This window comes from Seriola aureovittata, chromosome 19, assembly GCF_021018895.1.
Source record: "Seriola aureovittata isolate HTS-2021-v1 ecotype China chromosome 19, ASM2101889v1, whole genome shotgun sequence".
Lineage (NCBI taxonomy): Eukaryota > Metazoa > Chordata > Actinopteri > Carangiformes > Carangidae > Seriola > Seriola aureovittata.
The window spans coordinates 5,495,914-5,509,099 of record NC_079382.1 but is presented as its reverse complement, the minus strand read 5'-3'; the positions used below and the strand labels follow the sequence as shown (position 1 = coordinate 5,509,099).

Sequence of the window (13,186 nt, the reverse complement as noted above, 5' to 3'; positions counted from 1 at the left end):
TGAAAGAAAGCCAACAACCATATTTCCCAAAATGTTGAATTATTCCTTCAAAACAAATGAAAAACTAAAACGTGGTTGTATGCCTCTGCCAGCCAGCGAGTCACAGGAAATATGGTCAATGGACTATATCAACTTTCCTGAGCCACAAACTGAGTGTATGACATTATGATGTCACAGTGACATTGACCTTTCATCACCTCATTTTATTTAATTGTGTCACAATTAGTGTATGCATTTGTGAGTTATGGCCAAAAAATGTGTATTGTGAGGTCACAATGACCTTTGACCTTTGACCGCCCAAATGTAATCAGTTCATCCTTGAGTCCAAATTAATGTTTGTGCCAAATTCGAAGAAGTTCCCTCAAGGTGTTACTAAGATATCGCCTTCACGAAAATGGGGCGATGGATGAATGGACAACAAGAAAATAAAGATGCCTCCAGCCCTGGCTGTCGCTGGTGCTGAGGCATAAAAAATCAGTGATCACGATTTTAAATCCGCTTTCTAGTATTTTTTTCAGAAGTCATTTTCTTGATTCTAGTACAACAGTCTGCGTGATTCTATCCTCATAGAAGTCTTAGAACAGGGATTTGGTTTGTATTGGAAACCAGTTTTTCTACTTGTTTAAAGAAAATTAGACCTTTATCATCAAAACTACTGATAAGATGGAGATGTTTGCAGTGTACAGTCTTGTACATGACCATTGTGACTGAAGTCATGGACACATGAAATAAAACACACACACAAAAACCATTCACTATTGCTGTTACAAATCACTTGCTGTAACAGAAGTTTATGTCCATGTTCACTCCACTGTCACACCTACCAGCTATCACTCTGCACACTGACCGTTAGTGAACAGTCATGTTGACTGTTGTGTGTCTGTTGCAGTGAGGGCGTGACTGCTGTGGGGGTCATTCAGGACCACAGGAACCCACTCTGACCTGAGAATGGTGACATTGTGCGGCGAGTGGACAGGGTCTCTGACCTCAGAGCAGTCTGCGCACAGAGCAACACAAGCTCTTTGTTACCACCAACAAAGATCAGTCACATCACTCACACTGTAGCACCACAATGAGTCTCTCAGCAGGCAGACAGGAAGGCAGAGCTGCCAACATTGACTTAGGAAAATAAGACCTGTTTAACTTGATGATTGCTATTTTGAAATGAAAAACTGTCACACAGACGAGTATGAAAGTCAGACAATAACCATGACTTTATTAAGGATTCATTACAGTGTTGCTTATTAAAACAATAGAAAAAGATGCATAAATTAAGTGCAGTCAGTTTGGTAAAATAAATACATAAATATAAAAAATTGTACCAAAAAATGTTAAAAATGTAAGTTTGCATGTCTTTATACAGACTTAGTGTAACAATGCTCCCTGCCATTATCAAAGGCCTACACACCACATCTACTACTGTATGTTCTGTAGTAGATGAGGCAGACAGGAAGAGCAACATGGAACACCTAAACCCGTTTTCATATTTTTTTTTTTAACAAAATGTCTGTTAGTCTCGTGGTCCACACATGATTTGATAACCGAGGCAAAATCTGCTCAGTGCTCCCACAGACATTCAGTGCAATACAAGCTTAATAAACATTAATACAGACAACAATTAAACAGGTGAGGGCGTGTTAAAATGGCTAGCTCTTTGGTGCAGCCAGGTGTATCAAGAATGCACCATTTTGACCAGATCTGGACAAAATAGCTGTTAAACGCATCAGATATTTGAAAAACTTTACCCAAAGTTGAGTGTAAACGCTAAAATCAAAGGCTAATTTATGTCTTTAAACACTTCAAATCATTTTCAAATATATGTTTAGTCTAGATCTGGCACTGACTTGGCTGTATTGGTGATTTAGGCACAGTGTCCGGTCCATCAGAGGCACAGGGGAGCAACATATGACCTTCACTCCACAGCAAACGTTCACATTTGGGAGGCTGCTGTAGCAACTAACAAAGCCTCAAGTGTTGGATAATGCAATAATGAGCCGAAATGGTAAACTGTTGGTCTGAATGGGCAAAAAATGTAAACAACACAATGCATGAGCAGATGAACTGGCACATCTTCTGACTCTTATTGTATGTTTTTCATAACAAGATGTTGCTACATTATCCAGCAGTTACTTTATCAGCTGCTACACTGTTGGAAAGGGACACCTCGTAGTCAGAGGAGTAACTCCACCACCACTGTCCTTGCCGAACAACCACCATACAGCAGCACTGCCCATCTAAAGCTGTGTCATACACAAACCAAACGGTGCTTGGTGAAACAAGATGGTGTTCCTTCTCTAATAAACAAACACACAAGAAAGCTCAAACGTCCTTTTCTAGGGATTTTTAGGTTGCCGTGACGATAGCAGGGACTCTGATGGTGCTTGAAGGCACCTGATTTTCATTCTCGATCTGATAGGTCACATCAGGGTGAGCGGAGGCGGAGGTGGCGGATACCTCTGGTTGGTCTGTCATGGTGATTGGCTCGTCCTCGTCTTCCTGAGATTGTAGCTGGTCGAAGGATCGTTCTGCTTCTTCTGACAAGCGGCTTTCCTCTTTCTCTTCCTCCCTCTGACACAGGGACATAAGAGGGAATTATGTCAGCTGATTAACCAATTCAATACCACAATAACATGCTCTAACAACTAGAGAACATCCTTGCAGTATACCTCTTTCTTCATCCGGTAGTATTCATCAATGGCGTACTGATATTTGGCTGATGTAATCCCAAAGAGGGAGGCCATCCTCTCCCCTAGGTAGTCACATGCTGGAAAATAATAAGGAGACGTTGGATATAATACAAGCCAACACAAAACATCCTCCCCTAATGGTGCACCACCCTGCTTGGAATAACCAATGACTTTAACCATTCCAGTTTAGTTCAATTCAGTACAAAAATCAGTATTCTAGGTGCAATCTTTTGTTAACTACACAAATACAGAGTTTACGGTCAGCAGCATCGGTAATTCATATTTTGTCAGAATTGAGTTTTTTTTTATTGAGTTTTCCAATATGTGTACAGGACTACTGCTTCAGTGGTAACAGTGGTGATCCTGGATAACTGTGGTATCACAAAGTTGGTTATCAAATGCAGCATCATCAGAGCTGTGAAATGCTTAATATGATACGACATCAAACAGTGATGATACCTACAGAAAATTAGATCAGTGTAGCAGCAAGAAGTGGTATAAAATATATAGAATATGATGAAAAAAATGGGGGGAATTCCTACATTGACTAAAGCTGTCACCTTTTATTAAATTAAATTAAACATGGGAAAAATGTAACATTTGAACTATACTGACCTCTTCATATCTAAAACTCACAGTCTAAACGCGCAACTGACAGTCTGAAGTAGTTTGCCTTTTGGTCCAGCATCAGTTTGACCCATTGCATTGCCCTGCTGGCCTTTCAGTAAACTTAGCTACTGACTAAAAATGCAGGAAGACGCTAGTGAGCAACGCTGTGCTGGTAGGATTTTTTATTTCTAATTTCTAAAATAAGTTTGTAAAAATAAACTAATTATCCATAAACAGATAATAAGATCATCCATTTATTTTACACAGTAACATTTTGGTGTTTTTTTTTCTTTTTTAATTTCATGAAAAACAAACTAAAATGAATAAAAGTGAACAATAATGTGAAACATGGTGTGCAGTTCATATGCAGCTATAATTACCATTAGTCTCTGCTTGTTAGAAGCACTTTTTAAAGCCAGCTTGGACTCACGGTTGTGTAAAAATGTTTCTTCTATTTCTGACATAATTACCATGGTTGGCAAAATGATCCTAGTGGTAGTTTTTCTTTTTATTACTAGTTACTCAATTGTAAATACAATAATATGCCAAGGTCCTGTGAGAATGATGCGATCTTATTCTCTGAGGTTACCCTGGGGATGATCTACCTCAGTCAAAAGAAAGCCATCACCAAGATACAAAAAAACAGTTAAACCCAAACATAGCTGAGTAACTCACTAGTCTTGTGTGATACAGGCCCTCTACCACCCTCAGGTTGTAAATAAAGACTTAATGAACAAACCTGAAATAGTGGATGTGGCAGCTCTCCACATGTGAAACCAGAAGTAGGGACCCCAAGTCATCTTTGACTGCAAACAAAAAAGTACAGTCACTGTGACACTTATGTAAAGAACTACATTTATGCCGCTGCTGCTTCTCATTTGAATTATTTACTCAGAAAACAAAAATTCCTTGTCCTTCTCACACTCTCACACACAACCCTTTCTTCATCATTTCCCTTGTCCTCATTTAGCTTCTTGTACACACACACACGCACACATGAATTCCCCATCCCTCCACTATTCCTCACCCTCACCGCATCGACCGGGGAGGACAGCAGGTCTTTCCTCTCTGGCTCCTTGTCCTCTCCCTCCTCCTCGTCAGTGCTGTACTCCTCCATGGTCTCCCCGCTGGAGAAATGGATGATCCTGCGAGGAACCTTCTCCCTCTGCTGCTGCTCTTCTCTCTTTTCCTGCTCCCCCAGCTCCACACACTCAAAGTCCCTACTCAGGTTTGGAGTCTGAGAAGACATCACAGTCAAACACAAGGACATTGTGTACTATTACGGGTAAAGGAGTGACTCAAGTTAGGATTAAAATACTTTTGCAAGTTGTGGGGATGAAAAAAAAAAAGAAAATCCATTTCTTGTGTAATAGTATGACCAACCAGATTCTCAGGACATTGCTGACAAGTGTCAACAATCTACAGATGTTCCAGTTTAACTGGTGGTCATGTTGTCTGGTGATGTTTGTTTACATATTCCAATCCTTGTGCTCCAGATGTTGACATTGGCAGATTGATCATTTTCTGGAATAGTAAGCCTAAATGTGTCTGTGAAGTGTAACAACATATCGAAGGCCTCGCAAAGAAAAGTAACATCACCAGTTAATGTAAAATGTATCCTTGTGTCAACAAGGATGCTAGCCCAAAAAATAAAATAATTGATCGAGCCCCATGACTGGATTCTGAACGATGCGTCTCATTGACATAAAGCTCGGTCAGGCCCCGTCCTTGTTGTGCTTCCGATCTGCTTAACTGACGCCCTGCTTTACCTACCTAGATCCTGTTTTCAAATGTTAAAACACAATACACCTTAACAGAGACAGGTGCTACCTCAAAAACAAATGATTCCCTTACATAGCAAAACCCAAGCACATACCAACCACATTCAACTATTTGTTTTTGAGGCATTTACACACCGGTGCCAAATAACATAATTTTGGAAATTGCAATTGTACAATTACTTAGCTAAAAATTGAACTACCGCAACAATCAATCAATGTGCTGTTGCTCTGTGGAAAGTAAGTGAATGTGCTTTTCATCTTTCATCACTTCAGATAAACACATGACTGAGTTTGTTAAGCTTCTATTTATCCACAACTTATTTCTTGGGGAAGTTGACAGACATGATTTTTAAGGAGGAAGTGATGGACCTTCCCTTTCATGTGCAGGGGATCAGCCATCTTAGAATGGAAATGGTCCAAAAGCTAATCAAGGAAACGGCTTGGTTTATAATTTGTTTTCAGTAGTTATTGTAATGGAAGTGCTATTTATTTCAGGAAAAAAACAGACTATCTGTAATCAACAGATGATTGTTAGGACTGTGTGGTTAACATATGTGCAATGGGTAAGGCAAGTTTGGAGCACTTGGAGTTGATTAATGTCTTAATTATGGAACAGCCAGAGTGCAGTCTTTGTGGGAGCTAGCTCCTCTGGAGCTGTGTTGGTCAACCACCTGTTGACAGGGACTTTTGTTGCTCTGCATGTGCTTTGCATTTGATGGACAAAATAAGAGTCCCTTGTCAAACAATGCCTACTCTATTTGAGTTTATCCAGTGATTGTGTATTTCAAGCTAAATTTATTGTGTAAATGAAATATGAAACAATGCATAGTCTCTGCTTTTCTCGAAAATGCATCTGATAATTTGGTGTCTGCCACATCTCTTACATACGTGTAGACGGGATTTGATCTCTGATATGACCTGCTCTTAATGCACCTTGACCTACATATAATTTTATTTAAGTGTTCAACACCAGAAATATCTGAGGTAAAATAACGTTCAAATCCTATTATGATTTATTTACAACGTTTCACCAGCCCTTGTGGCTGACCGTGTAGGGCAGCTACAGGTGAACTACCCGCCCTTTACACCAGGTGATATGAATCCCAATTAATAACATAATTATTTATTTTGTAATTTTTGTTAAAGGCTTGGTCTTAAGGAAGTTTATGACGTGGAGAATTAACGTGCGTGTTTTGTCATTTGTCATTTTTAACGTCAGTTTTGGCTAACACAATTTTCACGGATATGACGAATCTGCGACTATTAACATTTGGAATTTGTTCCTAAAGGCTAAACCGTTAAAAAAAATAAAATAATTAAAATCACCAGACATCATGACCACCAGTTAACATAGACACTGAGCGACATCATTAGCGACATTCAGCAAACAAAACGCGAAGATGTGGTGAGAAGAGAGTAAACTATTTACCGACCTGCTGCACAGCCATGTTCTGTCCTATCGACACATTAACGTTAGTGAGATACAGTGATATATCGGCCATTGTCGCCGTCTTCTCTGTATCTCTGGATGCTGCACCCACAACAACGTCTCTGCGCCGCACACCCACAACCGGAAGTGCCGTTAGTCCCCGTTACGTACGTAACGTAACGTCCATGGAGATGCACTGGTATCCCAATCATTGTAGTATTTATCCTTTAGGTAAAGTTAAATTATTTTTGTTTGTACTTCATGCTGCTGCTAAATAATGTCTCAAAATTTATTGTGACATTTCAAAAAAGAAAATAGAACTAGTAGCTACTACAGAGCTAATGTCTCATTTAACATTGGAAAATATTAATAACGACATTTTTATTTCTATAATAATTATGGTTGAGTACCTTTTTATTTCGAGTTATATTGTGTGTCCTAACATGTCTAACTAGCACTTCTTTATACAATCCCCTTGCACTTATTAAATAGATGTAGTTCTTAATACTTATACTAAGGTTTCCAACTGCATTGAAGCTTTCTGATGTCCTACATTTGTAAGTTGCTTTGGATAAAAGAGTGTGGCAAATGGGTAAATGTTAGGTGGTAAATGTAAATTATTGTATTCTGGTGTTTTATTTTTCCATATTTTATTTTTTTTGCTGCCTTTATTCTTTCACTAAAATATTAGTGTTATATTCTTCCACTAGACCTCTTCATGCTTTTGAATTCCTAAACATTGAGTACAGGTTTGGAATTTAGGCCTTTTTCTCAGACTACACTTTGTCATGTCACAGCAGAAAAAGCAAAGGTGTAAATAACAAAACAAATGATGGCTGAGTTACATATAGCTGCTTCAGTTTTATGGTCCTGGTATTGCAAATGCTGGCTCACTGTCACAGTTTACTCTTGCACTCAAATAGAGCAGAGCCATCGTTAATATTATCAGTAACATCTGTGTCTTTCCTACTATGACAAGTCAAAATGTCTGCTGTGAAAAGGGCCTATGTTCCAGACTTGTAAGCTCTGGGAATTTCTGCTCAATGTCTAAGAACACAAAAGCATAAACTACAGTATCATAGTAAACCTGATTAAAACTGTCTGAGCAAGGAAACTTTATACTTAAGAAAGAGTTTAGAGTAAATTGATGTAAATCCACATTTCAGCCATGGATGGAATACTGAACAGGCTGAACACAGGCTCAGGGGCCCAATGGGCTCTGGGAAATTCAGAGTCTGTTTGAAGTGAATATCATTAACATTTCTTGTGTGAAGTTGAGAGCTCAGTCAAAAGTAGAGATGTTAGATTTTTAAAAAAAAAAAATCTTGATCCTTGAACATTTTAATCAACCACTGTACTCAAGTATATTGCTGAAGTACTTGTACTTCACTTAGTTCCATCTTATGCTACTTTATACTACACCACCTCTACTCCATTACAATTATCTGAGTACTATTTATTTTACAAATTATTTTGTTTCCAAAAAATGTGTTCAGCCTCTGATTTTGATCTAATCATTTTCTTTGAGAATTAGGCCCATTAAGTTTTACTTTCTTAAAAGAAAATAAATCAAATGTCTTAGAAATAGTTCTACCTGCTTTCAACTCAAATCAGCTAGTTTCAATCACTTTATGTATAATTCGCTTTTTCATTGTTTTAGTGCATCAACAATGCCTTATTCTTTCATGTTTGGAGATACAGATGCTAATTTCTAGGACATTTTTCTAAACAAGTTCCTTTAAATTAAAAACAGGTTACTGCACTGTAAAATAGAGCTTTAGAACTAAGTTATCAAATCAAATGTCTTCATAAAGAGGCGGTTCTTGCAGATCAAACAGCCAAAAACTTTATAGTAAGTAGTCATTAAAATCAGCTTCATCTCATGCAGCTACAACAAAAATGATGCTAACAAATTAACACTGCAGTGACAATAAATAAAATTTCTTCCATCCTGCAGCATTATCTTTGTATCAGCCTGTCCCAACCTAATTTTACTTTTCAACACTAGATGTCAGTAGAGCTCCATTTAACGCTGACTTCTCTGAGGCAGCTAACTGTCTCTGAATGGGCAGTGAATTATTTGGGTCTTATTTTTACAAATCACCGACAGGAACCCGTATATCTGCACATTAAATAATCAATCACCCTGTTTAGATACCTTCTCTCACCCTGGAGAGCTGCAAAGTAACTTCAACGGGGAGAATTTACTGGAGGCTACAAAACCAAAGAACTGACTCTCAGACCTATGATGTCACCAGAAGTAAATGCTGGAGTCTCCCCATAAAAAGTGCATGTCAGCCTCATTTTGTGGCTTCACATAAATGTTTGCTTGAGGTGCATGAGGAAATCAGCTACATTTTGTAACAGTTTTATTAGTTAGGAGCCAAAATATGCTTCCTCATTTCCAGAAAATCCCTGGATCCCTTCATGCTTAGCGTCTCTTAGCACCATTCTCCATTTCTGTGGATATTAAATTTGTGCTCTCGAAGGATTTACAGCTTCACCTCTTCTCACCTGCTTTGTTTGGATTAGCCCAAATCAGAAATTGTGTTGCAGTTTTTCATTCTTGTTTCCCATTAACAACTGACAGCGGCATTTAAGCAGACTATTTGTAATCAGTCACACGATTGCTCAGGTCAGCTGCTTATTGCACAAAACATTATTAATCTTGAGCTGTCAGAAATTATGGATTTCACAAAAGGGTAAATCACAACCACTGGGATGCATCTGATGTGTCTTAGAAAAAGGTTATTGTTATATGATGTTGCAAGTAAATGAACTTTGAGAAGCTGCTGGTCCCAAATTCTGTATAAATAGATGGATTTCTGTATTATGTGCCTGTTCATCCACCATTTGTAGCCACTGACACGTCATTTTCCCCACAAAATACTTTTAATAGAAGCAAGGACAGACACATAGTTAATATCTGGAAGTTATTTTTAATTTCACAATGACTTTAAAACTACAAAGTGATGGTCTGGGAGGCATTTGGACAGGAGAAGGAAAATTATAGCAGCCAAAAAGAATCAGTTAATCAAGTTTATTATGGGTTTTGTAAGAGACAGTACATTCTTTGATTGGATTCTCACCTTAAATTGCCCTCTCCAGGATTTACTTGAAAGTCCCCATTTCGGAGCTGTTGTTTCATGCAGATCTTATTTGATTGGAGCATTCTCCAGTCCTGACGGGAGGCTAAAACAAGAGGGTAAACAGCCGAGGATTTGATTCATCTGCACCAAATAAGGTGGAAAAAGCCAGGTTTGTGGAGTTGTTCACCTCTCCTGGCTTTGGGAGAAAATTGTTTATGTTTAAATAAAGACCCACTGATTTGACTGCCCAGACTGGATAAGAGCATATTTATAAAATCAGTTCCAATATAATGACTTTCAAATGATGGAATGGGTGCAGATATTAGGATTGCATGGAGCTATTATTCCTAAACCTTGAGCAAAGTTTATTCAGGTGTCCAGTGCAAGCTCTGCAAATTGTGGAAATAGAGCGTGTACATGCAGGAGAGATAGAGTTCTGTGCACCCTACGTTTCTGTATTTTGTGTATACATGTGTAGTTTTGTACAATATGTGTGTAGTGTCTATCTCTGCTTCATGCTAAGCAGAAGTCTCTCCCAGCTTTTAATGATGGCATCCATATTATGGTACGTTCCCTTCCAGCAATGTCCCTTTTACACCCTGGGTGATATGAGCTCTGCTGTCAACATGAATCATCCCTCTCACTGGCCCATTGCTTCCAGATAGTTAAAGGACTATATGGCCTCACACATGCTTTTCACTGAGACTGTAGGAGCGTTGTTAACTGCTCTGCAAAACATGGCAACAGACAACAAAAACAACAGAAATATAATGTATATTTCCTATGGTTACATCCAGGCAGTAAATACCCTGCGGACACCATGGCACGCTTCCATGAAAAAATAAATCAATCAAATAAAATAATCTTTTTCACAGGCTACTTTATTTCTTTCTGCTTTGACCCCCCATTTTCCACCACTAATGAAAGTCATTAGTCAGACAGAGAGTGAATCACTTTTTTTTTTCATCTTGCCTTAACTCTTGACAGTTCGACACTTTCCTGAATGTCTTAACACTTACAGCACATGCCCAGCAGCTATTGTGCTCTCTTAGTCACACTGAATGGCTGAATTAGTTAATGATGTTACTCATACAGTTGAATTCCTCTCACCAACTGATCAGAAAAAAGAGTTATATTTTAAATAATTCTGCATTATCCATGAAAAAAAATTAAAAGACTCTTGTATTGGCAAGAGCCAGACCATCCATCTCATACATGCAATATGCTTAGTTCTGCAGGACTGCGATGCTGTGCCCATTTGTAGACTTAAGATTACTTACATTGTTGCATAACAGTGGCAGAATTACCACTTCAAATTTTAAATAATTTCAGCAGGCTTCTCATATTTAGCTGACGATTGCTGAATTTAACAGCCGGTATGTTACTTGCACATTTGATCAACTATAGCTAGCTAGCTAATCAAGCTAGTTTTAACTCAATGAGTTGGTTAAAAAAAACAGCATTTCTGGGAGACATTTTAATGACTCCTTTTTAAAATTTTGTAATAGGTCTTAAAGGTGTAATGTGTAAGATCTGAAGAAGTTTAGTTAACACCGTCAATAGTATGTAAAGGAGCCACAGTGATGATGTCATGACCAAGACCACCATCTATTGTATTTCAGAGATATCTACTGAAATGAGCATGCTAACCAACTAGCTGCATCCCGGACCGTGTTGTAATACCATGTAGACACACTAGATGCTGTGTGAGTCAGTCTCACAGAGAAGAAGAGCTTCCTCCTGGGCTTGAAGTTACATTACAGCTCCCGACTAAAAAAAAAAAAGAAAGCGATCTTTATCTCCCGACAAGAAACCACGTTCAACTGCAAAGAAGCAAAACATGGGTGAATGCTTGTGTGTTGGTGCGAGTAAAGAGATGAGGCTTTTCTTTTAGACCGGTGAGTAACATCTAATGTTGGTCTGTAGCGAAAAGTATCATTAGTGCAAATGACAAACCGTACTAACAAACACTTCAAGTGGCATAAATGTATGATGTTGACATTTTGTGCTATCAACAATTTTAACTATCAACAATAAATGCACATATAAATAATAAATTAGAAGGAAAACAACAAAATGATTAACTGGACAGGGGCGAAGAGGTGAAATGCTGCCCACTATGGAGGTGGATAAAGTAGCACGATCTTAGACATTATACCTTTAAACATACACTTGACGGCCACCTACGTACATGATGTTGTGTTGAGAGACAAAGGTCAAACCTGCATGTAGCAGGCTAGCCCCGGTTTGTGCAGGTCATGTCTTAGCATACAGATGAGTCGCAGATGTAACCATCTGTTTTACCCGTACTGATGAAAAAATATTCTCTCCACTGAACAATAACAAAGATTTTAACCAAATTGTGCCTCTCATTCTGAATCAAAACAGAGTCAGCAACCTGAATAAGAAAACTTGAGAAAGAGGTTAAAAATCCTTTTTTCTTACAGCTTATGAAATATTTTTTCATCCAGATGGTTTGAAGAGTCTTTGAGGATCCTGAAAGATTACCCTCTGGGTTTTTCAAACATTGTTAATTATCTTTTAGAGAAACCTATGATTGCCTCTGTGACTTCAGTTAATGCTGATACATGAGAAGTATCTATAAACTGAGGCTAGTCTCAGGTAAAACATCTGTATCCTCACCAGCTGATGATCCATGTAGAAAACATGGAAATAAAGGTAAACATTGTTCTTGTATAGCTTATTGCTGTACTGCTTAGCTTACATTTATGTTCATGTGTTGAAACCATATGTTTTCACTTTAAACGTTACAAGAGAAAAGGCTTCGAGGATGAGGACTAACTGATGTGTGCGCGTCTTTCGTCACGCGATCTCAGGTAACAAATTTGGCTGGGAGTAGCGGCACTGTAAACCTCCTCTAATACCACAAAGATCAGGTCAGAACATGTATATAAAGACGAACTAAAGCCTGTGTGACGTCACCTGCAGATTTCTGAAGAGCAGTTTTGAAGCTCAGAGTGAGCTGCTCTGCCGTCTCCAAACATGGGCAAAGAGGTGGGGCGTGTGTGGGAGCTGAGACTTCGGTGCACTCGTGGTTTGTGGCAAGCATACGCTATGTCTCTATTAACACAACATCACCTCTTCAACATGGAGAATGCCTGATAGGTCTGCCATGTCTAGTTACAGTGGCACAATGGCAGTTCAGGGGGAGGGGTTTAAATAACTTGCCAAACTGAGGAGTCAAATGTAAATTAAAAACCTTTAAAAGCATATATCAGAGTAGAAAATGACCAGCAGAAGGAGCCTTCAAGGTAAACACAGACGGGCATGACTTACTGTACTACAGCAACACAAAGGGAATGAGATGGCATCTCTTCAGCAGAGAGAGAGGGGGAGAATATTAAATACTATTTCACGGGATATTTGGGCACCATCTGTGCTGATGAAAGACTCTCATTGCTTACTCTGCTTTTGGGTTTATTTTGCGACCAGTGTAGCCACGGCAGAATGAAAGGCTAGAAAAGGACACTAGAATATCAAGGGTTTATATGCCTTTTGCAGTTCGGTGGCGTGTGTGCTTCAAACAGATGCATTTGAATTGTTCACAGTGCCCAAATTATAATACAGAAA

General features: G+C 38.7%; 1 protein-coding gene across 2 annotated transcripts; it reads right to left on the bottom strand.

Moving 5' to 3' along the window:
• Positions 1–1,190: 1,190 nt before the first annotated feature.
• On the bottom strand, positions 1,191–6,636 carry LOC130187162 (protein FAM177A1-like). 2 transcript variants are annotated; one of them, XM_056404525.1, is made up of 5 exons: positions 6,511–6,636; positions 4,324–4,533; positions 4,036–4,102; positions 2,667–2,764; positions 1,191–2,568 (listed from the first exon to the last, which is right to left on the bottom strand). In XM_056404525.1, exons 1-5 carry the CDS (start codon positions 6,577–6,579, stop codon positions 2,344–2,346), a joined length of 669 nt encoding a protein of 222 aa, XP_056260500.1. In that variant the 5' UTR covers positions 6,580–6,636; the 3' UTR covers positions 1,191–2,343. The 2 variants fall into 2 exon arrangements, with proteins under 2 accessions (XP_056260500.1, XP_056260501.1); XM_056404526.1 differs by having other exon boundaries at positions 4,330–4,533.
• Between the last annotated feature and the right edge of the window lie 6,550 nt (positions 6,637–13,186).